This window comes from Acanthopagrus latus, chromosome 4 (assembly GCF_904848185.1).
Source record: "Acanthopagrus latus isolate v.2019 chromosome 4, fAcaLat1.1, whole genome shotgun sequence".
Lineage (NCBI taxonomy): Eukaryota > Metazoa > Chordata > Actinopteri > Spariformes > Sparidae > Acanthopagrus > Acanthopagrus latus.
Window position 1 is genome coordinate 33,675,375 of NC_051042.1, and position 24,295 is coordinate 33,699,669.

Here is a 24,295-nt window from a genome sequence, read left to right on the forward strand (position 1 = left end):
GCTGCATTTTTAGACCCACATCACATGTTTTATGTGCTGAAATGAATTGAGAATGGGTAAAAACATTCATTTAAAACGTTATGCTGAGATTCAGACAGTCTACTACTTTACACGAGCGCTCTCTAGATAAATAGGCCGATGTGCTCTCAGAATAGCAGGAAACATCTACATATGGTGTGGAAGCTCCCTCTCGGTCTCCGGTGTTGATTTCAGGAGTCTCTGCTTCGCCTCCTGGTCTGAAGTCTCGCTCGTGTCCCAGCTGGTCATCAGTTCTGATCTGTTCCACATTTCCCTGCAGGCTGCACCTCTCATCACCACCGTCACTACTAACGCTCCGTGGCTGACACACTTGTTAGCTCCATGATTCAGCAGCTGGGATTCCGCAAGTCTGATGTTCACATTTCCACCACACACACACACAAAAAAAAATGAAAACAACAGTTGTGTAGCTGATTGTGCATGACTCGACTCAATGCTCATCAGAAAACGCTGCATCGTTCTTCTTAAACTGCACTGAAGAAGTGTTTAGGTCGAGACAGTTGTTTTGATGATGATCTCGAACTTCTGATCTTCTGTATGTCCTCATGCAAACATATAGATTTATTATATATACATTATATATTTGTATATACTTCTCAAACACCGTTCATGTCGTTGCTGCTACAAAAATGCAGAACAAACACTATTGTGTAAGTGCTCTTGTGCAAATATCAGCTGGCTGTATTGATCAATCTGAACTCATGAGTAACCTGCTTTTTAGTGTTCGACTGAAACTAATGTCATTTTCTTTTTTTTGGGATCTTTATTTATTCAGGCAGAGTTCACAGAGAGCACACCACAGTCTCACCTGCAGCCAGCGAGCAGCTCCACTCAGAGGAGCTAGTGGCCTTTTTCCTTTCACCCACCTGGGGATTTGAACTGCCAACCCTCAGGTAACAAGCTCGCTTCTCTTAACATTTTTGGCCAACACTGCCCCGAATCAGATCTTTTACATTTCTGTGACTTGATCAATAATCTACATGCTGATTGGCAGAACATTGAACACACATCCACAGAACCAAAACAAGTATTTATACTGTTTATATATTAAACCTTTATAGACAAAATCACCTGTTTCACCTCCAACACACGACCCAACAGGCTACAAGTATTGACCACCGGCTGTAGATGAAGAAATGATTGTTTTCAGGAATAAAATTTAGGGGTTTTTTTTATACAGAAATGTTACATTGTGAAAATGTCTTGGATGTGTAAATATACTTCGGAAAAAACTGAAAATGAGCGTTCAAACTTCAGATGGTGAATCAGAAACCAGATGTGTGATTCACCCAGTTTCTCTGTACGTCCTCACCTACGTACGCAGAGTCATTGAGCATCCAGCATGTAACCAAACATCTGTTCTGGTAGCTGCGCGCGCACACACACACACACACACACACACACACACACACACACACACACAAACACACTGCAAAACTCACCAGGATTATAAATTATATTACCGATGGGTTTTTCTGTAGGTGAAAGGTTGAATAACTCTTCTGCCATCGAGTGTCTCTCTGTTTATTTGTATGTTTGTTCCAAACTGACCGGTGAAAAATTGATTCTGGCAGCTGCTTTGGACAAAAGATGGTGATGGTGAAACAGAGTACACTTTGTTTTAGTGCCGTTACCACCAGACGTCCTCAGACTGGAAGAAACCTCAATTCATCCTCAGATCCAAACCATAAAAAACAGTTTGAATGTCTGACTTATCCAATCAGGATCACTGTAATCAGACCTGAGCACAGAGATTAAGAATAACTACAACTGTACAGAAATAGACAATCTTCTGACTGATGGTCTTGTTGGCTTATCTGGGTCATGCAGAGGCATCACTGGACCTTGTAGCCCAGAAAGTGCTGAGGTTATATCACACGTGACTCCATGTAGCCTCTTTCGATATGGATTTGAAAATGTAAATGTCAGGCCATGAACCCATGATCTTTTGATCGTTACCGGTCTGAGTTCAAGGGTCTAACAGAAGCTGTCAGTGCTGTAAAAAGTACTGGATCTGGAGGAGCCCAGAGACCATCACTCTTGTGATCTTTAAAGGTTTTACAATAATCGTGAGGTGCGACAGTGAGTATTTATCTTTGCTGTCCAGTCTCAAAGTCCAGGTTGATCCCGGACAGCAGCTCTCCTCCACACGGCCGGTTCAGCAGCTCTTTCAGGGCCTCGTTCACGTCGTTGTTGAAGACAGTGGAGAAGCTGCAGTTTGGGTATCCTCCACCACCTCCGTCCCTGGGAAATGAACCCATCACCTCCTGCACCCACTTCAGCTCGTTGCTGAGCTCCATACGCAGCGCGTCGAAGTGGTTCTGTCTCTCCTGGTAGCGGCTGCTGACGGCGCCGAGGCTGGAGCTGAACACCTGCATGTCGTCCTGCAGGCTCCTCTTGAAGGCCTCCACCTTACGGAACTCGTAGCGGATCTGCGAGAGCTCGTGCCGCACGCCTTCACTCTCCTCCTTGTACCACGCCTCCTTTTCATTGTATATAGACACCATGGCATCGATGTCTTCCTGCAGGGAGTCGTGGGCCGCCGCCAGGCTGACGAAAGAGCTCTCCATCTGGTCAATGTCCTCCACCACCTGGGCGAAGCGCTCGAAGTTTACATAGGTGTTGTTGGGAGGCATGCTGGAGTGAGACTTGATGGTGTACTCCCTGAGGCGCTTCGTCTTCAGCTGGCGGCGCTCCCGTTTCTTGGGCTCCTGGGCTTTACTCTCCTCCTTATGCTCGTTGGACTTGAGGGTTTAGAGAAGGAACGGTTAGAATCAGGAACAGATACAGAAAGCTCTGTTAATGCATCAGGTAGACTCGAGTCAAAGGTGAATGACACACAAAGATGTTTACCTCTCTGATATCTTGTTCACAATGAGGCTACAGATATTAGCAATTTTTACTTGATGCAGTGAAAAAGTTCGACAACATGACTCGCTGACCATGTCAGAGTGAACCGCTGTAAGAAATCAGCAGGGATTCAAAGGTAGCTCCAAACCTAAAGGAGGCAGCACGACCGCTAACTGCTGCTCGCTATAACCTCCGGCTGCATCGACCAGCTGCTGTTAGCAAGTAGCTCATTTAGCCGCGGAGCTGAGGGAGTCTCTGCAGAAACAACATTAACTTAGACTCGTTGTCACACACAGAGAAGTGAGAGCTGAAGCACTCATTTACTTTCCTTCTTTGTGTTCTTGACTTGTGATGAGATAAAAGACACATTTCTTGAAATAATCTGATCAGCTGGGATAAATCTGATACACATGGCTGCGTTAAAATACATTTCCCTCTTTAGGAAAACTGAGTTTAAAATTCAATAAAAGTCATCTCCAATATAAGTATACTTCCAGAAAATCCCACTTTCTTATCTGGAGCCGGACGAGCGAGCCGGCCGGCTGATCGGGGAAGTTTGAATCACGGCCCCAACAATCTGGCAGCCGGCAGCAGGTCTGCCTCAGGACTTTGTTCGCTCTTGGCTCAATTCATTATTCAGCACATGATCAGTGTCCAGGTCGCCTCCACACTGATGATCCTGCTCCGCTCTACATGTGACGGTGTAACTGTACAACTCACTGTTGACCCCTGAGGGGCGCGTCAGGATGTTTCTGAGCTGAATCCTTTTCTCTCCTGTGTTTATGACTGCTTGCCAGAATAATCGTTTTTTGTTTTATTTTACAGGTGACCTGATGAAGGTCTAAGTACCAAAACGTTGTCGTCATTAAACTGAACTGAAAGTGTGCAGGAGTTTTTTTCTGATTTTGTGTTTTTCAGGAGGAAATTTCACTGAATGTGGTTTTGTTCAGCCTCTCGACATCAAAATGAGTATTACACAAAGAAACACAAAATGTTTTTTTATTTCTGCCAAAACCTTTTTTCTTCCACAAATCAATGTTTGTTTTCATCCCTCTGTTTCAAATATGAACGTAGAAAGATTATCCTGGCAGAACCTTTTCTCAAAACACTTTAGAGCAGAACCAGAAAGGAGGCTTTCGTACCCAGAAGTCAGAGGAAATGTTTAAATTTGACACGTGGGATTGGTTAAAAGTAAAATTATATGATATAAAATAAAGTTTTACCTTGATCCATGGGTGATTCAGAGCATCTTGAATTGTTAATCTTTTCCTGGAAGAGAAAACAGAAAACGTCACTGAACCCTTCATGTCTATTTTCACATTTAAACAGATTTGAGGTTGAAAAAATTATTTAATCTCTTTGTATCGTGTTCCAGCTCAACACTGAGGATTTAAGACTGCGTGAAATCTTCAAACTCTTTTCATGGACGCACAATTACAAGAAATGGGAACATCCTCAAAGTCTTATGAGTCATTTTATACACATCTCCCTAAAATTCAGCCCAGTATGAAAAAGATCTTTGGATCAGAACGATGTTTGACTGCACAGTGTGAGTTCGTAGTGAACTAACCTAACCTAACCCTGACAAACCAACAGGTCAGCAGAGTTCAAGAAGCTAAATTGCCATCAAGATGAACCCCGAGTGACACGACTCTTTCCCCCGGGGGGAACACGGTCCCGCTCGAGCTCTTACCTCTTATCCTTCTCCAGCAACTGGCTGATGAACTTCTTGGCCAGCTCGCTGGTGTGACAGAAGAACTCCTCATCGAACTCGTAATTTATAGCTGAAATGTTCCTCAGTGTGTCCTGTTTGGTCTCCCCGAGGAAAGGTGAAGCGCCACTCAACCTGGAGGTGAAAGCAAAAATAAAAAGCAGTTTGAAAGAGCAGCAGGGAGACGATGCGTTTACTGTAAGTCTCGTTATTTGATTTGGGGTTCACTTGCAGGATGTAGGTGATGACCCCGATGCTCCACATGTCTGCTTCTAACCCCAGAGGCTCATAGTTGACGATCTCCGGAGCTTAGAAGGAAAACAGATGCATCACTGTTAAAGGAGAACTGTCTGTGTGACTGATGGGGACAGTTTGATCTGAGATAAAAATTTACTAATTTCATCAGAAAGCAAATGGACTCAGCTGGAGTTTAGCAGTAGTTTATCTCGATGTATTTGCCTCTCTGGGAGTAAATGTGCTGTAATGACTTGTTCTCTCTGGACGTGGTTCTGGTTGAGCAGCAGCTTTTGTGACCCTGGAGCTTCATCTTAACCTGCACGTGCATCCCTTTCTTCTTTGTGTATCCACGTTGAAAAGCTCAAAATAAAATACAAACTAAAATACAAACCGACAAACTCGGGTGTTCCAAAGATGTTTTTGAACTCGACCCCGGCTTCAATCTTGTGGGCGAGACCGAAATCGATGAGCTTGATTCTCGGCAGCGGCACGTTCTTGTCCAGCAGCATTATGTTTTCAGGCTGCAGAGGACAGAGACAGAAACATCCACCTGAATACCAAATAACAAAAGCTACAAAATGACATGAACTATTCCATAGTTCCCCTCAGGATATCCGACTGACACGGCAAAAGATTAGAAATACCTGATACAGTAAACATTCATACGGTGGGAAACCGCCTGTGTCGTCATTTAAACACAAAATAATCACTAGAGATCAGAGAGGAATTCACAAAGTTACAGTGAGTATCAGTCAATTCTTAGTTTCTACTTCACACAAGGTTAATTGCTCCACCTAGTGGAACAAATTAAACTCATCGTGTCGTCCACCTGATCAGACCACTGAACTCAAGGACTGTCCGGCAGCACCTGATTAAATGGATCCATCCTCGTGTTGCTCATAAACCTCAGACTGGCAGCGTCACAACATCAGCTCTCACAGCCTGACGGAATCAACTCTCAGCTCAACAGATTCCTCCTTCACCTCAACACATGGGAACACAAATAATCCCACAACTTGTTCTCATTTAAGACCTGACAGAGCTGCGAGGTCAGAGGAAAGTATCTCCCCCCAAAAAAGTGTAAAAAATAAAATCAATATAATGAAAACAACATTTGGAGAAGATATCATGAGACGTTCTGACATCATGAACACAGATGAGAGCAGACAGCAAGTCTAAACTTCAGCTCGTATCAAATATCTTTAAGTTGAATTCTGCTCTTCACACTGAACATCTTCATACCAGACATCATGACGTCATAAGGCGTTTTAATGAGTACAGTTCAGACCTGCTCAATCTGGAAAGTGTCATGCGAAGACCTTTTTTGTAAATCACTGCTATACCGATAAAGATTGATTGATTGATTTCACATGTCAGTTCCTGTACGAGCTTCTGTACGACGCTGCTTCTTCTGCAGCAGTTAAGTTAAAAGAAAAACACTTCATTCTAATATTCACTTAAATCGCCATGAAATCAGGAGGTAAAGACGTGGAGTCACCAACCAGGAACACCTGGGAGAAAAGGCTGAAAATAGGAAGTGCTGGCAGGTTCGCTTTTAGGCTTTATTGATATATATCTTTATATTCTGAAATCCCCCTCAAAGCACTTCATAAATGTCAAGACCAGGCGATGAAAACATCTTGATTTATCGTGAAATTATTGTTCAGATGACTACTGGTATGTTCACAAAATACTAGTGGACCTTCTGGTGATTCTGTGGTCTCAAGAATTAATTTTTTTTATCTTCTATCACAGTGAAGAAGCAGCTTCACCAGAAAAATAAAGAAACACCAGAGGAAGGATTTTTATTTGTAAAAGTTGAAATGAATCAACTTCAGATCCACACACCACATTTTACTGTTTCTTCACCCGTAAATGAACTTAAACAGTCGTGTGACAGTTCGGGTCAACAGCTGATTTTGTTGTCGTTTGCTCACAATTATCATTATGTAACATTTCCAGTTTGATCTGCCTCACAGACAACGCTGAGTCATCCTGAGCAGCACAATCTGAGCGTGAAACAAGCTTTTGTCACTTTGACAAAATGTCACGGCTGAACTGGTGAAGTTCAGGAGGTCGTGAGGTGAGTTTCAGTGAAACCTCCTGCACGTCTTCACAGCAGCATGTGCTCTCGTGTGAACGAACCTTGAGGTCAAAGTGGGCGATCTTTCTGGCGTGGAGGTAGTTCACCCCCTCCAGGATCTGCTTGATGAACTGCGTGGCCTCCTCCTCGCTCAGAGACTCCTTCTGCGCCAGGAAGTCGAACAGCTCCCCTCCAGAGACCCTGAAACACAAACGCCCATCACTCACCAGTCACCAGAAGTCACAGCTAAGAAATGTAACATCACTACACCAGTAAGACCTGGGAAGACTTTCTTAAAGAGAAACTCTCGCCAAAATACAACCGAGGCTTTTTTTGAGAGTTTCTCTTTAGTCTCTGATCTGAAGACTGAAGACCTCCGTGACTCACAGCTCCAGGATGAGCACCACATCCGTCCGGTTCTCGTAGACGTCGTGCAGCGTGACGATGTTGGGATGCTGAATCTGCTGCAGGATGTCGACCTCCCGCTCGATCTCCTCCCGCCTCACTCCTCGAGAGCTCGCCATGCTCTGACGCTTCTTGATGAACTTGGCGGCAAATTCCAGACCCGTGCTCTTCTCTCTGCATTGTTTGACGATGGCAAACTGCCCGCTGACGTTCAGAAGAGGAGAGAAAAATAAAGTGAAGCCAGACAGAAGTTAGTTTATATTACTGGTGGTGGGATATTATCTTACTAATTATAGATGTTGGAGTATTTCTGGTAAATAATCAATAAGTAGCAAGAAACTATAATAGAAGAATGTCAAAGATATATGTGAAGTCATTAAGAAACAGAATCAGTCATCGTTACATCATTTCTGACAGAGATCTACAGAGGTCTGGAGGTCAACAGCTGGGAGAGTTAATTAGGCATAATGAAGTGAGTGAGTATTACATAACGTGTCCACCAGGGAGCGCTGATGAGTTTATTAATCAGTTCATACAGGCCACAATTCTTAAAAGGGCACTATGTAGTTTTGGGAAAGAAATTCAAACTCTTTTAATATTTACAATATTAATGAGGTATACAAATAATACAAACTCTGTTCTCAGAGGACATTAAGGTCCTAGAACACTGTTTGAAGCTGGACAGGTGGCAGGGTCCGCCACATATAAACACAACAGTATAAATTGTGTTGTCCTTTAAGGTCAGTTTGTTTATTCAGTCATGAAAACAAAAATAATTTGATTAACAAGATCTTTCCCCAAAACTACAGAGTGCTCCTTTAAATACTTTTACTCGAGTAAAGCATCCGAATACTTTCTTCACCTCTACAAAGTCTCAACATTCACGGTTCTGTTGTCACCACCAACTTCAGTCTATCCACAGCGTCACACACATTCAGCTGCAGGGTGATAATCCTGAGTTACAAACTCACATCACAAGACAAGCAAACGCTCAACTTCATGCTGAGCTCGACGTGGTGAAGTATTTAAAATTCAAAGGTTACACGACTGTACAGCTGCGTCTATTTTCTCTCCGGTTCACTCGAGCAGCTTGTAAACGAACACTTCACTTCCTCATCTGCAGCCGGTCTGCCATCAGATATAGCCACAGCTAAAGATAGAAGACTGCTTTAAAAAGCCGCCTGACATGCAGAACAGTTGTCTGACAACACACAGCAACAACTAGGACTCAAATACAAACTACTTCAACTCCATTTTATTCACATTTACACACATTGAAACACTTCATGTTGTGATGATTTGACAGCAGTAAAAGAAGAAACACACACTTTGACTCATGTTGAAGCATAAAAGTTGAGTTGTGCATTTTCAACACACAGTTAATGATTCAGTGTAATTTCCATATTATTATAGTGCAGCAATAACTGCTGGGTGCAGTCACCTACATGCTTGTCAGTGCCCTTGAGCAAAGCAACCTCGGTTTACTTCCAGCTACTTCAGGGAACTTCTACATGCTCAACACGAACACTGACGTTTATTAATGATAATCAGACTGATATACATATATATTTACTGATGTCTGATGGACTATTAAAGAACTGATATCACGTAATGAAAGCAAACATTAGAAAGATTTTCCTGATTGTCAAATTAGAGTTCATTCACAGTTTTAGTTGAATTTGGATTGTTTTTATTGAATCATATCATTGTCTGTTCATTTCTTATCTGCATATTTGAGTGTTCTCGTGTTGTTTTGTTATTCATATGTGTGGTTTAGCTGCTGCAGCTGTGTAATTCCCACTTTTTGTGAATAATATCCTTCATTTGAGGGCGTTGAAAAGAGATGCACATATTATATCCTGCATGCATGCACGTCTGTACCTTCCCAACTCTTCACCAATTTCATAGAAATCCTCCACCTTCTGCTGTTTGAATAAATCCATGTCTGCTGTCCTCTCTGCTGTCTGAAGTTATGAAAACTGCTCTGCTTCACTTCTCATCTCGCTTCGCCTGAAATAACAGAGCACAGTTATTTTATCATCTGGGGAAATGTTCCCACAATGATTTCACTTCACAAGATATAAAACAAACAAGACTGTTAAGTGTGATTGTCTTAGACGTCTTAGTGGACACACACAGGAATAATTTAAGAGATTACATATAATATTACACTAGGAATGAACAATAACATGAGCGATTAATAAAGTCTCACCGTGTTGAAGTCTCGGTGGTGAACACTTGTCCTCCTCCTGTCCTGTGTGTCTGTCCCCAGTGTTGTGCTCAGGCCATGTGTCCCGACACATGCCGTTCTCCTCAGCAGACAGCGTCACACTGAACTCCCCTCAGAAATCTACTCATTTAAGACGGCGGTGTTGACGACAAACCTACATGAAACTAATGATTTGTTGACGTTTCTCATATGAATATAATAGTAAACGGTGGCTCGAGTAAAGCAGGTCGTTTGAGCTGAATGCACACCTTTAACTTATTGAACGTCGCGGTGCCCTTCACACCATCACATGATACAAAAGTGTGAAATCTTGTTTTTAACAGATGATTTGAGTCTTTTCATTCTATGCCGAATCGAAAACTAAAGTGTTGAAAGTCCGGAGACGTTTTCAAAAATCTTGATGCTGTCAGGTTCCTCGGAAGATATTTAAGTAAACTTTTTTTTCGCAGTAATACAAATGAGGTTTGGTGTGTCGTGTCTCAAAAACACAAAATGACACAACTGTGCGCGCGCTCCGCCTCTTGGCTCGACCATCTGTTCGGCTCGCGCGCGACACCATCACACCTGTTGTCTCGCGCTCAGACACAGAGTCTGAACATCAATTGATCCTCATAGATTTTTGCTATAATAACAATGATTAATTTAAATATGTACTGTTTCATTTTGATAAATCAATACTCCTGTGAAATCATCACTTCTTTAACTTAGAATTCTACTAAGCAACTCTTAGAATAAATGTACATTTTTATATACATTTAGAGATTCATGGTCCCCAGAGGATGCATCCCACTGATTATGGTCATCCCTTTACTTTGCAACATGCAGCATGCGATTAGCATTTTGAGCTAAATGTTTAAATGCTTATTCATATTTTAAGCAACATGTCAATAAACACTGCATGTGGAAGACTGAGCAAGATATCTTGATGGATGTTGGATTTATTGCTTTGGAATTTGGCATTGATATTCATGGTCCCCAGAGGATGAATCCCAATAACTTTGGCAATCCTGTGACTTTTATGTTACAGCATGTTACCGTGACACTGACAGACTCTTTTCTAGCACCGTTGTGACTTTGACGTTCAGTATTTTGAGAATAATGTCGGTAAATATTGGATATCGGATTAATTGTTGTAGAACTTGGTACAAACATTCATGCTCCAATCAGGATGTGTTGTCACAGCTGAATCAATCCCCGAGTCTTTATTCAGTGCTGTCATCAGGCCAACATGTTATGTTATCCAACACTTTATGACCAAATTACCCTCAAACGTGGTCCCAGATGTCTGGTTGTCATGTCCTTACACTACATTTTAAGGGTTTCCCACCTTGTTGGGATGGGCTGTTTGTCCCCAGATTGGATTCGCGCCCATGTAATAAAACATCTGTCAGTTTTTTGACCTCACACTGTGATCGACTCAAGCGCTCACACAAACACACTCCATCTGTCTTCTCTGTCTTCCATCTGAGCTCCTCCATTGTTCACACAGCACTGAATATAAACAAACAAAATGAAACATGTACAATGCGACCAGGCCATTAAAGTTCAATCTGGGAAGAGGAACACAGATAGTAAAATGAAGCTGGCAGCCTGTCGACAGGCAGAGGAGTCACTGGTAGATTAACTGAAACAATAGCACCATTCAGATGAGCGATATCCAACAGAAACAGTCAAATGAGGGAGCTCGTCCTTCCTTTCCCACGTCATCCGAGCAGAGAGCGTACGCGTGATAACACAGCTCTGTCAGCTCCGGACAAACGTGCGAGGATGGAGAAGATGTCCGGTGTTGACCTGCACATGGAGCCCACAGAAGGAGGCCTGAAGGAGCTGGTGCTGAGGTGGTTCACTGAGACGCAGGCGCCGCTCATCCTCAACAACGGGAACTTCCCCGACTGGTTTCTAGGCTTCGCTGCACGAAAGTAAGAGACACAGAAACGAGTTGTTACAGATCTGTTGTGACGCAGAGAAGAGAACTAAACTGCTTTTTAAAAAAAATAGATTTCTGATAGAGACTGTTGATACGTCTGACATCAACATGTTTGTTTACCTGTTAGATGCAGTGATCCAATGTAACTGAGTAGATATATATAAGTACTCTATTACAAATGTGAGGCACTGTTACTTTAATAACGTCTCTAAAAACTAATATTTCCATTTCATGCAACGTTATATTCCATCAGATTTCAGAAGGAAGCGCTGCACTTTACTACATCTATGTAAAAGCTTTAGTTACTTGTTACTTTAGTTACACTGTACATAATGAGTGCTTTTACTCTTATTAGTGTCTGATAACTGTTACCATCTGTGTGGGAGAGAGAGAGGGGGGACAAAATGGCCAACAAAAAGATTGCTCGTGGGTTCATGGTTATAGATTTAGGAGGGATCATTTACTACAAACACTCGGTAAAAACAAAGATGGGGGACATAAATATCTGAAAGGAGATTCTGGCTCGAGGAATAAATGAGTCGAACTGTTACTGTTTACTTCCCGGCAAAATGGGAGCTCAGGAGGGTTGCTGGTTCTCTTGCCACTCGAGAGCCCGTACAGCCAAAAGCGTAAGTCTGTCTGCTTCCATGATTACATTCCTGAGACCAGCATCACATTTCCTACCGATCTGATGTATAAATAATGTGTACAGAGTGGAAATGTGGGATCTTAATCAAGAATCTGAGAATTATTTTCCTGCTCCTCTTCATTCAAACAATGATGTCACCGACATCAGCTTCTCCAAAACACACCCAGCATAAAATAAAATGTGAAGCTGATTGATAAATTTCCAAAACGTAAACTGTGATTGCTTGTAAACAGTTCAAGCTATTAAAGTGTGCATTTGGGCCATTAAAGCCCGACTCTGGTGACTCAGTTAAACTTTGAATGACTTTTCTGTGTCAAACAACAAAACACCAGCGCTTTGAAAGGAAAAGTATCGTATTATATATTATATTAACAATCACAACAGACGTGGTTATACATAAACAGCATTTTACTGTTGTAGCTGGACGAGGTGGAGCTAATCACAATGTGTTATATACTACAGTGTAACTAAAGTAACTATAGCTGTCAAATAGATGTAGTGGAGTACAGTACTTTCCTCTGAAATGTGATGGAGTATAAAGTTGCATGGAAATATAACTTTTTAGAGACACTTTGGTGAATTGCTAAAGTCATTCCACACATCAATAAGTATTTCAAATAAAAACAACGTGTCTCGTTCAAACGGTCGTTCAGTGGTCAGACGAGGCTGCGGCTGAGTCAGAGTGTTTTATTTCTTTGGAATAATGAATTAAGCTCTCCATTTATAAAGTACGTTTGTAACTAAATATATTTTTTTTAATCTCAAAACTTAGTTTGTCTTGTTTAAGTCGACTTGTTTCCAAATTTGAATGTGACGTCTGCAGAATGAAAGATCGACGTATTTGACAGGACCGGTGACTGTGACAGGAGTCGGTGTATCATCAGGGGATTTTTGTTTTCTCTAACTGATGCATGTAAGAGATACAAATTGGAAAGAGGTCTCATAAAATTTTAAATCTAATTTGCCTGTAAGTCTGCTGGTCCTGTCATGCTCTCTGCAGGGACACAGAGGATCTACTCAGAGATAAAGCTCTGGGCTGCTTTCTCATCCGCCTCAGTGATAAAGCCATCGGGTACATCCTGTCCTACAAGTGAGGCCGATCATGAGTGTTCGACATTGTTCAACTGATTTTTTAACTGCCTATCTGAATTTATATCACCTGTCGTGCATTTCCTCCAAAGGGGACACGACAGGTGCCGCCATTTTGTCATCACCCAGAACCAGGATGGACAGTTCTTCATATCAGGGGACTGCCAGACGTACGGCAGCCTGGCGGAGCTGATAGAGTATTACAAAGTCAGCCCCATCCAGCCCTTCGGAGAATACCTGACCTCCAGCTGTAACGAGGTGAGGACGGTCCAGACAAGGCAGTGTGGGCTCGTCTGTCAGCCATCTATTATATGTTCATGGTCCCATGAGGATCGATTTGCAACTCCACCAGCATTTGTTTATAAACATAAGACTCTCTAGTTTCCAAGAATATGACAAATATCGGCTCCACGTTATGTAGAGACATTCATGGTTCCAAGATGATGTATCTTCATGATTTTGGTGATCACCTGACCTTTCATCCACCTCATCTTTCATCAGCCTCAGCTGTACTTTGTGTTTAGTAAGAACTTGTTCATGCTCAGCTGAGGCTAGCAAGCGTCTGCCAGCATGGTTGTATGTAGTTCCCTCATACAAAGACTAATAACTTTGTGAAGACTAAAGCAAGATCATTTACTGTTGGACTGACTGTTTGCTTTATGAACTGCTCTGCCTCGGCCTGTGATTGATTGTATTTGTTAGAAGGTTTGTTCAACGTAAAGTCTCTATAACAGATTTAATCAGCTGCATTGCAAATTTCTGACATTAAATTTGAAGACAATGTTTGGACACAGTTTCTAAATCCCAAGGTCCACTGCTCTAATTTGACTGCTGCCTGTATCATTTACATGTCTCGCTTGTTATTCCTGTGGAAGTCAGATGGAACGTTGTTGATGTTGTCGTTTGCAGGTAGACACAGGTGAGCTGTACGATGTGGTGAACACCAGAGCGACGTCTGGGGTGAGTGTCCAGGCTCTGCGGACACTGTGGGACAAGAAACCCAATCATAACAGCGCCCCGGGAAACAATCAAAGGGTCCAGCTGCAAACTGAGCCTCCTGCAGTTCATGCGCCTGCACTGCCTCTCAAATCTAAAAGCAGGAAGCTGACGGGAGCTGTGTCTGTAGACACAACGTCCCTCGCACAGGTAGGATTAGAACTGACGTACGTACCATATAACATACAGCGTGAACATGTTCATGACCCAACAGGGACGGTGGTGCCATTACAGACGACAAGGCTGGCAAGCTAATGGCTGCAGAACACACCTGTGTTTCAATTTACGTAATCTTGAATCCTCAAAATATTTTTTACGAGGGCCTGGAACGTTTATGTTTTTGTGGTGACCACAATAGGTATTTTAAGCCCAAACAAGATTTTTTTTAAGCCTTAACAAGCGTTTTTGTGTCATAACCTCAACTTAAACACTGCATACAGTCCTGAAAATCTGTACTTAAGTACAGCTACAGTTACAGTACATTCAATTACAATTAAAACTGCTGGTATTGAAATAATCCTTCAGCAAAAGTACACAGTAAACTTCTCAAACACTACTCACTTCAGTCTCAATGAACTCCTGCTCTGTTCTGCTCAGTGTTCGTGGTCCAAACCTGCTGCACAGTTTTGTTTCCTTTGTGATCCATCCGCCTTGTTCGTTACAAAAAAGCAGATGGTTACATGTTGTAATATATTCTTAAATGAGTAAAAATGCAGACTCAAAAAAAAAAAAAAAAAAAATTATACTCCGTAATTTGAGAAGCTGTAATTAATTACTTTTGCCCCTGGTTACAACATGCCACTGATAACTGAAGCTAAAGAAAGTTGCAACATATTGGTTGTTTAGCAGAAATGCACCTTGGTGACATTTACATGCAAACTGATTTTCCACATTTACTGCAAATATGACATTATTCAGAATCTGATACAGGTCATGTAAACAGCACATAAAACTGCGTTTCATGACTGAGACATGTGAGATTTGCTGCTATCATTCTTGTTTTAGGAGCTTTCTCTGGACACGTTTCTGTTGCTGTTTACAGTCAGCTCTGACAGAAAAGGTCAAAGCATTTCTATTGAGTTAAAGAGAGTGCCTTGGAGTTTTCCTGTTATTTTTAAGTCTGTATTTATGTCTGGAAGGAAAACGCAGCTACTATAAAACATTGTGAAAGACTTGGTTATCAACAGGTTTTTGAATATGTTTAAAAATTGCAACTTTAACCTTTTCAAGTAGCTGACAAATGAACAAATTAAGGGCTGAGGTTGTGCTTCTTAATCTGAGTTTACACTGCTGCATGTACACAGGAATACTGGTGGAATATTCATTGTCATTAGCTGTGTACACACTTTAGAAAACAGGCTAAACCCTGTTATTGTCTGCATGTAAACATATAATATAGTTAGTGGCTCAAGTTTACATCTCCAAAAAAAAAGTGGTGGGAAAAGGATCAGCAGCTGTTAAAATCATCTGATGTCTGATGTCTCTGTTCTGCTGTCTTGAGTTCAGGTTTTACCTCCAGTCCCAAAGAGAGGCCTTCCTCTGGGCTTCTCCCTCAGTGGCTCTTTGCCGGACACGACACCACATCCGACTGAAGTCCACACCGATCCAAACAGAGAGAACACAGGGCTGATGTCTGACTCCTTCAACAGCGCCGACAAAAGCTACCCAGGTGATCTGTGTCCACCAGGCATCACATACTCCGAGCTGACACAGGTGGAGAGCAGGAGCAAATCTCTGCCCAGACTCAACCACGAGGAGCAGGAGCAGGAGCAGGAGTACTCCAACCGGCTCAGTTCTCCCTCCTTCACTTCATCGTCATCTTACTCACCCACTCCACTGAAGAGGCTCACCTGTCACACCTACTCCCTCCAGGAAACCAGAGACACACTGAGGCTGAGCAGGTCAGAGCAGCAGAGCAACGAGGTGGAGATGTTGAGGTCCAACCCGCTGTACCAGGCGTCTGAGGGGCCTGCAGGGAGTTCAGCACAGCAGGGAGGCGACATGTACGCCGAGGTTCCCCCGAGGCCGGCACACGACGGAGGGTCTGATGACATGTACGCACAGATACCTACAGAGGCTGAACCCGGAAACACCTACGAGTCCCTGGAGGATCTGAAGACCAAGAAGTCCAAATCCACCTGGGGGAAAAACGTGAGTCCGACAGAATGATCACAGCAGTTGATCGATTCGATTGATCGAGCAGTTTGTAACTTCATGCTTTTTTTTTTTCTTTCTGTTTGCAGAATATGAAATGGAAGAAGTTTCTCCCTGATAAGATGAAGAAATAAAACCTGACTGACAGGAAATAAGTATTAGAATAAAAATGACTTTTATGAAATAAGTTCTATCATATTTTTGTAATAAACATTCTCATCACTTTCGTTTGGGTTTGAAATGTTGTGTGACTCATGAATTGTTATAAATTTTAGTAAACAAGATTAATTGATGTTTTTCTATCATCATCACCATCATCAGTTGTAGCATTTTTGCACTTGCAGTGGTGATGATATATGAAGCTGGCTCAGTATTTAGTCCTTTGATTTATAACTGAACCTTTTCTAACATCTTCAGTTTTATGTAAATTAACTTGAAATATTTATTTCCCTTTACTTCTGTACACAAACTCACTGAGACATAAGAAAATCCAATGAATAAATTTTACAACATGGAAAAAATTTAATGACATCATTGTAAACTAGATGAGTTAAAGGGTAACTCCAGCAATTTTACATATTACAGTGTGTTTCCTTTATGGTTTTGTTTCAAATGAGGTATTTTTAGATCGCTGTATGGACACATTTACGTGGAGGAACTCAGTATTTCTTCCACCACTGTACTACTGAGCTGGGATTAAATAAAGCCAAACATGTACCCTTTAAAATGTTACCATCATGAAACACTTTGTGCTCAAAGTGAGCCTGAATGTCGACGAGTGAACAAAGTTTAACTACTTGGGGTTTTAATGCAGTCTTGTATTAAGTACATTTATATTTAGTGCATTTATCAGATGCTTTTGTCCAAAATGACACTAATTAACATATTCATACATTGATGGTGGAGGCTGCCATGCAAGCCAGGAACAGTTAAGGGTTCAGACACTTCAACATGCAGACTAGGGGAATCGAACCAGCAACCTTCCGATAACGCTGTGATTAGTTTGACCCCCAAAATGAGATCAATATAAGAACATCTGGCTCTTTAGAGGGCGTCTGAGGTGGACAGAATAACATGGACACTTACAATATGATACAGTAAAATTAGTTTGTGTTCCACTTTGACCACGACTGTATTTATTTCAGGTCCTGTTTTCTATTTTAGTTTTCTAACAGTTAGAACTTAGAAAAACCAGGTTTAGTGATCTAAAGGTTGAGATCTAAAAACCTTCAGTCAAATTAAACCTCACTTAGGCCAGTTTATTTCTATAGAACCATTCAGAGACATGGACATTCATCAAAACTAAAAACATGAACACTTTAAAACAGCTTCTGAAAGACAAATATATAAAGCAAATAGAAAAACAAATATAATTAGCTACAGTTACAGTTTCACCCTGATTACTTTTTTTTAAATAACTGTATCAGAACAAACATTTTAAACAGCCCTCCCGATCCCCCCTGCAAGTAAACCAGATGTGCTCAGTCCTGAGAACAGTTACTTACAGACCAGTAATAAGATATCTAAGTCTGTCTTGTGACACACATGGAGCCAGTGCAGCGACTTAAAACACACATTAAACCAGAACTGACACAAACACACAGTAACTCTGGGACTGAGGTTGTAACCATAGTAACGGGCACTCAGGTGCACTGCGGAACTGAAGGTGCATTCAGGTGCGCTCAGACAATGGGAGATGGGAGTTGTCAAACCTGGGGGGACTGTGGCAAGCAGGCGCCACCTACTGGACATCAGGGTCGATGCACTTTAGTTCTTTAGGTCTCATGTCAGAACGATGAGACGTCCCAACACAAACATAATGTGATAAAATATTAGAAACATTTTCTTATTTGTGACTGATCAGAATATTACATCACTGACCTCCTCATGTGATTCCAATGGACCATGAGTGACTCAGAATCAGAATCAGAACTCCTTTATTGGTCCTGCAAACAGAGATATCTGTGTGTCACAGCAGCCTGAGGACAGTTCAATTTAACATTAAACAATAATAATAGTACAAAATAAACAATATAATTAAAAGGTAAGAAATAGATTCTTATACTATATATAATATGTACAAGTGCCCCGCCCCTTTCTGTGACATCACCCCATGAAGTCATCTTTCACAATTAATTTCATTAATTTTATGGAAAAAGATCAGAACAGAGATCAATAAAGCTTAAGCTGAGGTGTCCAGATGACCTGAATTCACCTGATAACAATATTAAAGCAATGTGACTTGATTACATTAGAATAATAACAAATAAAGACCAGAGAAATTAAACATCGATACAGAAATTACCACATTTAATCACCATCAATTGTTTATCTGTGTTTGTCCTCTTAATATTAGTCTTATATCTATTTTCCCCTCAATTGACAAGACAGACAGGAAGTTTACAGGAGACCAGATGCAGATAGATCTCCAGGCCGGGACTCAAACCATCACCCTCTGTCCACAGGATGCCTGCTCGACCAACTGAGCTAAACAGTCATGAACATTTGGCGACTCTGGTTCAATCTGAGTAAACCAGGCCAAAGAAGTCCCGCCCACAGATTATATGACGAATGCAGGTGGTGCGCGCGCCAAAAGGGGCGGTCTCACTCGTTTCCCGCGCGAAGTTAGGGCATTTCCCTCCAAAACTTTAAGCGCCTATAATAACCACTGACTGATCCTCATTCTGGTCCCTGCTGCTCTTCTCTGAGGACAGGAACGTGGTGAGTAAACTGTTCTGTATGAATCTGCTTTGTGTGTCCAGTTACCTGCTCAGTACAGGTGTATTCATGTCTGTGTGGGAGGTGCACAGATCAGTTATTACCTACAGATCTCAGTAACTAAGCCCAGGTGACGTTCCTTCATATATCAGCGAGCTCCACATAGTAACTACCTTCCTTGGATAAGCCCAGTCAGTTCTACATATGTGCGGGTTAAAATGGAGCCAGCCTCGCTCTCATGTCGGTGAGGTTTGTTTTTACCTTAAATGTTTCTGAAATAACTCTGAACATGAAGCAGGAGTCGATTCATTTAACTGTTAAGTGTCGAGGTAAATTCGGCTGGAACATAATCCTCTATTACATCCAATTGAATCCGCTGGACGTTATGTTTTGCTCATGCACCAAACCTCCATTGTGAATTTGGTCATTTTATCTCTGCCGTGATTATTACATGAATAATGTACAGCTAGTTAAATTTAGATCGCTATCTCCAAACAAGTCGCTAGTTTTGGTAAATTCGGCATGAAGTTGTTCAATGTATTTATTATTCTGAACGGCATGAGAGCTGATTAGCTAACATTTACTGGTCAGTTTTAGGTGAGTGGTTATGTTAGCTAGCTGACTTTAAAGTTGTTGCAGATGCACTGCATGGTTTGGGAAACATGTTAGCAGCGGCTCAGCTGCCTTTATTAACGGGTGAGGACACACAAAGCCTCTGAGTCATTTAATCGTCGTGTTTTTACAGTCAGGTTTGCATGTTAGCTAACGTGTGTGTCTGTTGGAGAGTGTTAGCATGACGCCATTATCGTGCTGTGTAATGTTAGCTTGTTAGTATTAGCATCGTTACAGCCGAATATCAGAGTACAGCACAGTTAGCTAACAGGCTCCATGTGTTGTGTGTAATAATGTCTCAGTATGTTAGTATGTCAGCATCTAGAAGGTCATTCTGAGCAGCTAAAGTAGTTTATACACACAATATGAAGCCTCATTGTAGCTGCACACAAAGTATTCAGTGTGTTTGTATCACTTCTGGTTTAAAGTGTTATTTATATCACTGCAATCTGATTACATCTTTTTCTGTTATGTTCAGAACACACACACACATATGCATGTAGTCATCATGTTATACTCAAGTCCTTCCTTCTCTCTCCAGGTGAACAGTGGGACTTGTCTTCAGCTTCAGGTGAAACAGCTCTGACCTGTATGATGATCAGCCTGGAGAGGAGACACACCTGGTCCAACCAGGTCAGTGCCAAGGTGCAAAAATTAAAGGCAGGAAGTGTGAGATTTGTCAGTTGCTGTTCATTAATACTCTACTTTATTTGACTCATTTATATACAATATAATTGATATAAATAATATGATTATATTGTATTTAACATGTATATCTGCACTGTTCAGACACAACATTAAAACAGCTGACAAGTGAAATGAGCATTGATCATCTTGTTACAATCAAATGTTCTGCTGGGAAACTTTGACTTCTGTCATTTCTGTGGAGCCTCTTTGACAAACACCAGCCACCCAAACACTGTTCAGACCAACTGCACCCCCTCATGACAATGGGACTCCTTGATGGCAGTGGCCTCCCAGCAGGTGAATGCTCATGTAGCACCGTAGAAACTTCCCAGGAATGGTTCTGAGGAACCTGACGTAGAACCCAAGGTGTCAAACGGGCCTCCTCATTCTCCAGATCCCAGTCCAGTTGAGCATCTATGGGATGCGTCAGAACCAACTCCCATCCATGTTGGGGCCCCCATGGATCGTTTTTGGCTCAGACTGCATCCAGTGGAAGCTCAGTTGGATTGAGATCTGGGGAGTCTGGAGGTCAGGTTGACACCTGGAGCTCTTTTCCACGTTCCTCGGGTCGTTCCTGAGCAGTTTTTGCAGTGTTGCAGGTGCGTTGTGCTGCAGGGGGGGCACTGCCACCAAGGAGTGCTGCTGCCATGACGGAGTGTACTTGGTCTGCAGCTGTGTTTGGGTGACTGGTGTTTGTCAAAGAGACGTCCACATGAATGCCAGGACTCCTGGTTTCACAGCCGAACATGGCGTTGGAACAAAATCATCCATGTTATTTATTTCACCTGTCAGTGGTTCTAATGTTGTGGCTCTCAGTGTGTACACATGTTAAATACTGTATGAATTAGATCAAACAAATGCATTTAGGCAGTCTAACCAGACTTGTTTATATTTCCTCTCAGTTAAAGAAAACCTGTAAAAAATACTTCTACTTCCTTTGAACCCTGTGGGTTTTGAGCTGGGACTTAAACATTTTAAATGGCTTCATTTATGTAGATTCAACATTAACATTAGCCTCGGCCGATTCGCCCAGCAGGCCACTAATAAGGATCATATCCAGTTTCTGACGTGCAACTGTGCGGTTGTTGAGTTTTTGGTGTGTTTTGCGGTTCTTGTCGTTTCATTCATGGTAGAGGTGCAGCAAACTGAGCTACAAACACCAGCAGAATGACTGGAGACATGTTAATTTCTGGTGGCCTGTGTAAAGTTTCTCTTGAGCGGTTGTTTGTTTGTCTACGTCCTCCTCAGTGTATAAACTGTGTTAAGCAGAGCCTGGTGTTAACGTTGGTATTGTTATTCAGGGTAGAAGTGCAGCCAGTTGAGAGCTCAGCAGCAGCAGAACTGAGTGGAGACATGTTGTTTTGGAGGCCTTGTGGTATAGAGCTTTATAGTGACAAAAGTTCAGTAATCCAGTTGTTAGTGGTCTGCCAGACAAACCTGGTGTTAATATTGTAAGTTACAGGCTAATTTGACCGGACTTCAGCTATCTTCAATGGCAAATGCCCGAGTGCAGTCCATCGGAGCTGTAAGCAGTGTTTTCCATGAATGGCAGTAGTCAGGCCTTTGATCAGTTGCTGGTATTGGTAATAGCGTATCTTACGAGCCCTTGTGCGATCCCGCCAACTTACAGGTCCCTCATGTTCAGACACCTATGGTTGGTAGAAGCGTGCACAAAGTGTGCGTGTTTAGCTTGGGCCTCGGCCTGGCTAGGGACATGCTCAGGGCCACGGTAGAAGCTAGCCTGACGCCACTAAAGCGGCTTGGATCTCTGCCCTCAACTGTCCATGACGATTTCCCTCGCGAGTTCAGTGTGTATGGACGCGATGCCTTTGCTTGAAGATAATGTTGAACCTCGGTGATAAAACAAAATAAAAAACAAATTGCAGGAATTCATTTTCTTTGCAACTGTGTGCAACAGCTTCCTGTGTGATAACACCATGCAGAGATCATTACAAAGCTGTTACAGGGCCCTCGGCCTCACTGCCCAGCAGGCCACTAATAAGGAACCGAGTGTGCTGTGGTGGCGTTTTTTGTTTGGAAGCAGTTGTTGTGGTCATGTTGATGGTAGAAGTGCAGTGAACTGATAGCTACAAAGAGCTTGAGCGGTTGTTAGTTTGTCTGTGTCCTTCTGAGTGTATTGAAGGTTTGTTTTCAGTTCAGGTACATCTCCACTTGAGAGCGCAATTGTGTGTCCAGAAAGTGCCTGATAAGCTTCATGAAGCCTTGGAAGTTGTTGTTTTGCTGGAGAAACATTGTGGTATGAAGCGTAAACACTGTCAGCTAAACAATGTTGAGTGCAGTGAGCTATGACGAGAAGTTCACCATCGTAGAGTTCTTGGCACAAAGTTCTGTAACAGCAGTCCAGTTGTTACTGGTCTGCTCGACAAACCTGGTTTGTGTAAACCGACCAACCAGAGCAGATTTAGGCCCGACCTCAAAACCCACAGGATTCAATGAGTTTTTACAGCTACTGGATAAACACAAAAATTATATATAAAAATATAACTTGAAATTAAATGTATATGAAAATACAAGTCCTCTCACTGTTAACAACTCGACTCTCGAGTCCTGTTAATAGCCCACAGAGTGCGTTATTTGACGACCTGAGAATGAGATTCAAAAATCAGCTGTCTGTCTACAGATTTGCTTTTTGAGTGTACTGACATCACGCACTTAATCGATTAATAATTTTCCTCCATAATGCAGCACACTGGCTTGTCTCACATTTCCTCTCTAAGGTCTCAACTCTCTGCTTTTAATGCTGTGTAGCTTAATCTATAATAATACATCATGTTTGAATATTTAATATTGATTATCAGAATCTGCAAAGTAACTAGTAACTAAAGCTGTTAGTCAAAGTGCAGTGAAAGTATAATTGATATAGTTTAATCAGTTTAAAGTTGCAGAAAATGTAAATACTCAGGGACAGTAAGTAGCTCAAACTGAAATTAAACAAAACTAAATTTATGCAAAATATGAAAAGTATTTAACATGTATATCTCCACTGTTCAGCCACAACATTAAAACAGCTGACAAGTGAAATGAGCATTGATCATCTTGTTACAATCAAATGTTCTGCTGGGAAACTTTGAGTTCTGTCATTTCTGTGGAGCCTCTTTGACAAACACCACCCACCCAAACACTGTTCAGACCAACTGCACCCCCTCATGGCAAAGAACCCAAGGTGTCAAACTGGCCTCCTCATTCTCCAGAACCCAGTCCAGTTGAGCATCTGTTGGATGCATCAGAACCAACTGCCATCCATGTTGGGGCCCCCGTGGATCGTTCTTGGCTCAGACTGCATCCAGTGGAAGCTCAGTTGGATTGAGATCTGGGGAATCTGGAGGCCATGTTGACACCTTGAACTCTTTCCCACGTTCCTCGGGTCGTTCCTGAGGGGGGGGGCACTGCCATCAAGGAGTGCTGCTGCCATGAGGGGGTGTACTTGGTCTGCAGCTGTGTTTGGGTGACTGGTGTTTGTCAAAGAGACGTCCACATGAATGCCAGGACTCATGGTTTCACAGCCGAACATGGCATTGGAACAAAATCATCCATGTTATTTATTTCACCTGTCAGTGGTTCTAATGTTGTGGCTCTCAGTGTGTACACATGATAAATGCTTTTTACAGGTACACTCAAAACCTCCACAAATAAAGACAAAACATCCACAAAAACACACAAAACTTCCCCATTACACTCAAAATCTCCCAAAAAGACAAAAGAAAATTCACAAAATAACCATAAATACACACAAAAACTTCACAAATTCACAAAAAACTTCCATAAATATACACAGAATCTCCACAATGACACACAAAGTCTCTACAAACCTCCTCAAATTCACTACAAACTTCCACAAATACCACAAAACCTCCACAAATACACAAAAACTTCCACAAATACACACA

The 24,295-nt window shown here is 42.0% G+C and overlaps 2 protein-coding genes and 2 long non-coding RNA genes across 9 annotated transcripts in view; 1 reads left to right on the forward strand and 3 right to left on the reverse strand.

The window, feature by feature from the left end:
* Window positions 1–1,547: 1,547 nt before the first annotated feature.
* Window positions 1,548–10,073, reverse strand: dapk2a (death-associated protein kinase 2a). 2 transcript variants are annotated; one of them, XM_037095965.1, is made up of 9 exons: window positions 9,538–10,073; window positions 9,207–9,335; window positions 7,308–7,529; window positions 6,983–7,121; window positions 5,229–5,358; window positions 4,833–4,908; window positions 4,583–4,735; window positions 4,113–4,158; window positions 1,548–2,783 (listed from the first exon to the last, which is right to left on the reverse strand). In XM_037095965.1, exons 2-9 carry the CDS (start codon window positions 9,266–9,268, stop codon window positions 2,130–2,132), a joined length of 1,482 nt encoding a protein of 493 aa, XP_036951860.1. In that variant the 5' UTR covers window positions 9,269–9,335; window positions 9,538–10,073; the 3' UTR covers window positions 1,548–2,129. The 2 variants fall into 2 exon arrangements, with proteins under 2 accessions (XP_036951860.1, XP_036951861.1); XM_037095966.1 differs by having other exon boundaries at window positions 9,245–9,335; window positions 9,538–10,072.
* A 402-nt stretch (window positions 10,074–10,475) lies between these two features.
* On the reverse strand, window positions 10,476–16,203 carry LOC119017843. Of its 2 annotated transcripts, XR_005074577.1 has the most exons (4): window positions 16,067–16,203; window positions 15,730–15,804; window positions 14,778–14,866; window positions 10,476–11,464 (listed from the first exon to the last, which is right to left on the reverse strand). It is a non-coding gene; the product is annotated as an uncharacterized LOC119017843 (long non-coding RNA). The 2 variants fall into 2 exon arrangements; XR_005074576.1 differs by lacking the exon at window positions 16,067–16,203 and having other exon boundaries at window positions 15,730–15,867.
* si:ch211-112g6.4 (SH2 domain-containing protein 7) lies at window positions 11,196–17,800 on the forward strand. 2 transcript variants are annotated; one of them, XM_037094944.1, is made up of 7 exons: window positions 11,352–11,474; window positions 12,955–13,044; window positions 13,132–13,221; window positions 13,313–13,478; window positions 14,130–14,366; window positions 15,723–16,367; window positions 16,460–17,800. In XM_037094944.1, coding segments are annotated over exons 2-7 (1,185 nt in total). In that variant the 5' UTR covers window positions 11,352–11,474; window positions 12,955–13,042; the 3' UTR covers window positions 16,505–17,800. The 2 variants fall into 2 exon arrangements, with proteins under 2 accessions (XP_036950838.1, XP_036950839.1); XM_037094943.1 differs by lacking the exon at window positions 12,955–13,044 and having other exon boundaries at window positions 11,196–11,474.
* LOC119017845 overlaps window positions 16,215–24,295 on the reverse strand; it is a 19,475-nt gene continuing 11,394 nt past the window's right edge. Inside the window, exons 1-4 of one of the 3 annotated variants that reach the window (XR_005074579.1) lie at window positions 18,775–19,003; window positions 18,252–18,316; window positions 17,876–18,114; window positions 16,215–16,354 (exon numbers count right to left, since the gene is read on the reverse strand). This is a non-coding gene — a long non-coding RNA (uncharacterized LOC119017845). Of the gene's footprint in view, window positions 16,355–17,875; window positions 18,115–18,251; window positions 18,317–18,774; window positions 19,004–24,295 lie in introns of those variants that run through there. The other 2 variants (XR_005074580.1, XR_005074578.1) reach the window with 2 other exon arrangements.

Bases quoted from the DNA above. Each gene is read 5' to 3' on its own strand.
- si:ch211-112g6.4 (XM_037094943.1), top strand. From the start codon at position 11,230: ATGAGGGAGCTCGTCCTTCCTTTCCCACGTCATCCGAGCAGAGAGCGT. The intron at 11,475-13,131 runs GTAAGAGACACA...TGCTCTCTGCAG, and splicing joins CTAGGCTTCGCTGCACGAAA to GGACACAGAGGATCTACTCA. The intron at 16,368-16,459 runs GTGAGTCCGACA...TTCTGTTTGCAG, and splicing joins AATCCACCTGGGGGAAAAAC to AATATGAAATGGAAGAAGTT.
- dapk2a (XM_037095965.1), bottom strand. From the start codon at position 9,268: ATGGATTTATTCAAACAGCAGAAGGTGGAGGATTTCTATGAAATTGGT. The intron at 7,122-7,307 runs GTGAGTCACGGA...TTTGTGTTTCAG, and splicing joins GTGGTGCTCATCCTGGAGCT to GGTCTCTGGAGGGGAGCTGT. The intron at 4,159-4,582 runs GTAAGAGCTCGA...TTTCTCTTCCAG, and splicing joins TTGCTGGAGAAGGATAAGAG to GAAAAGATTAACAATTCAAG.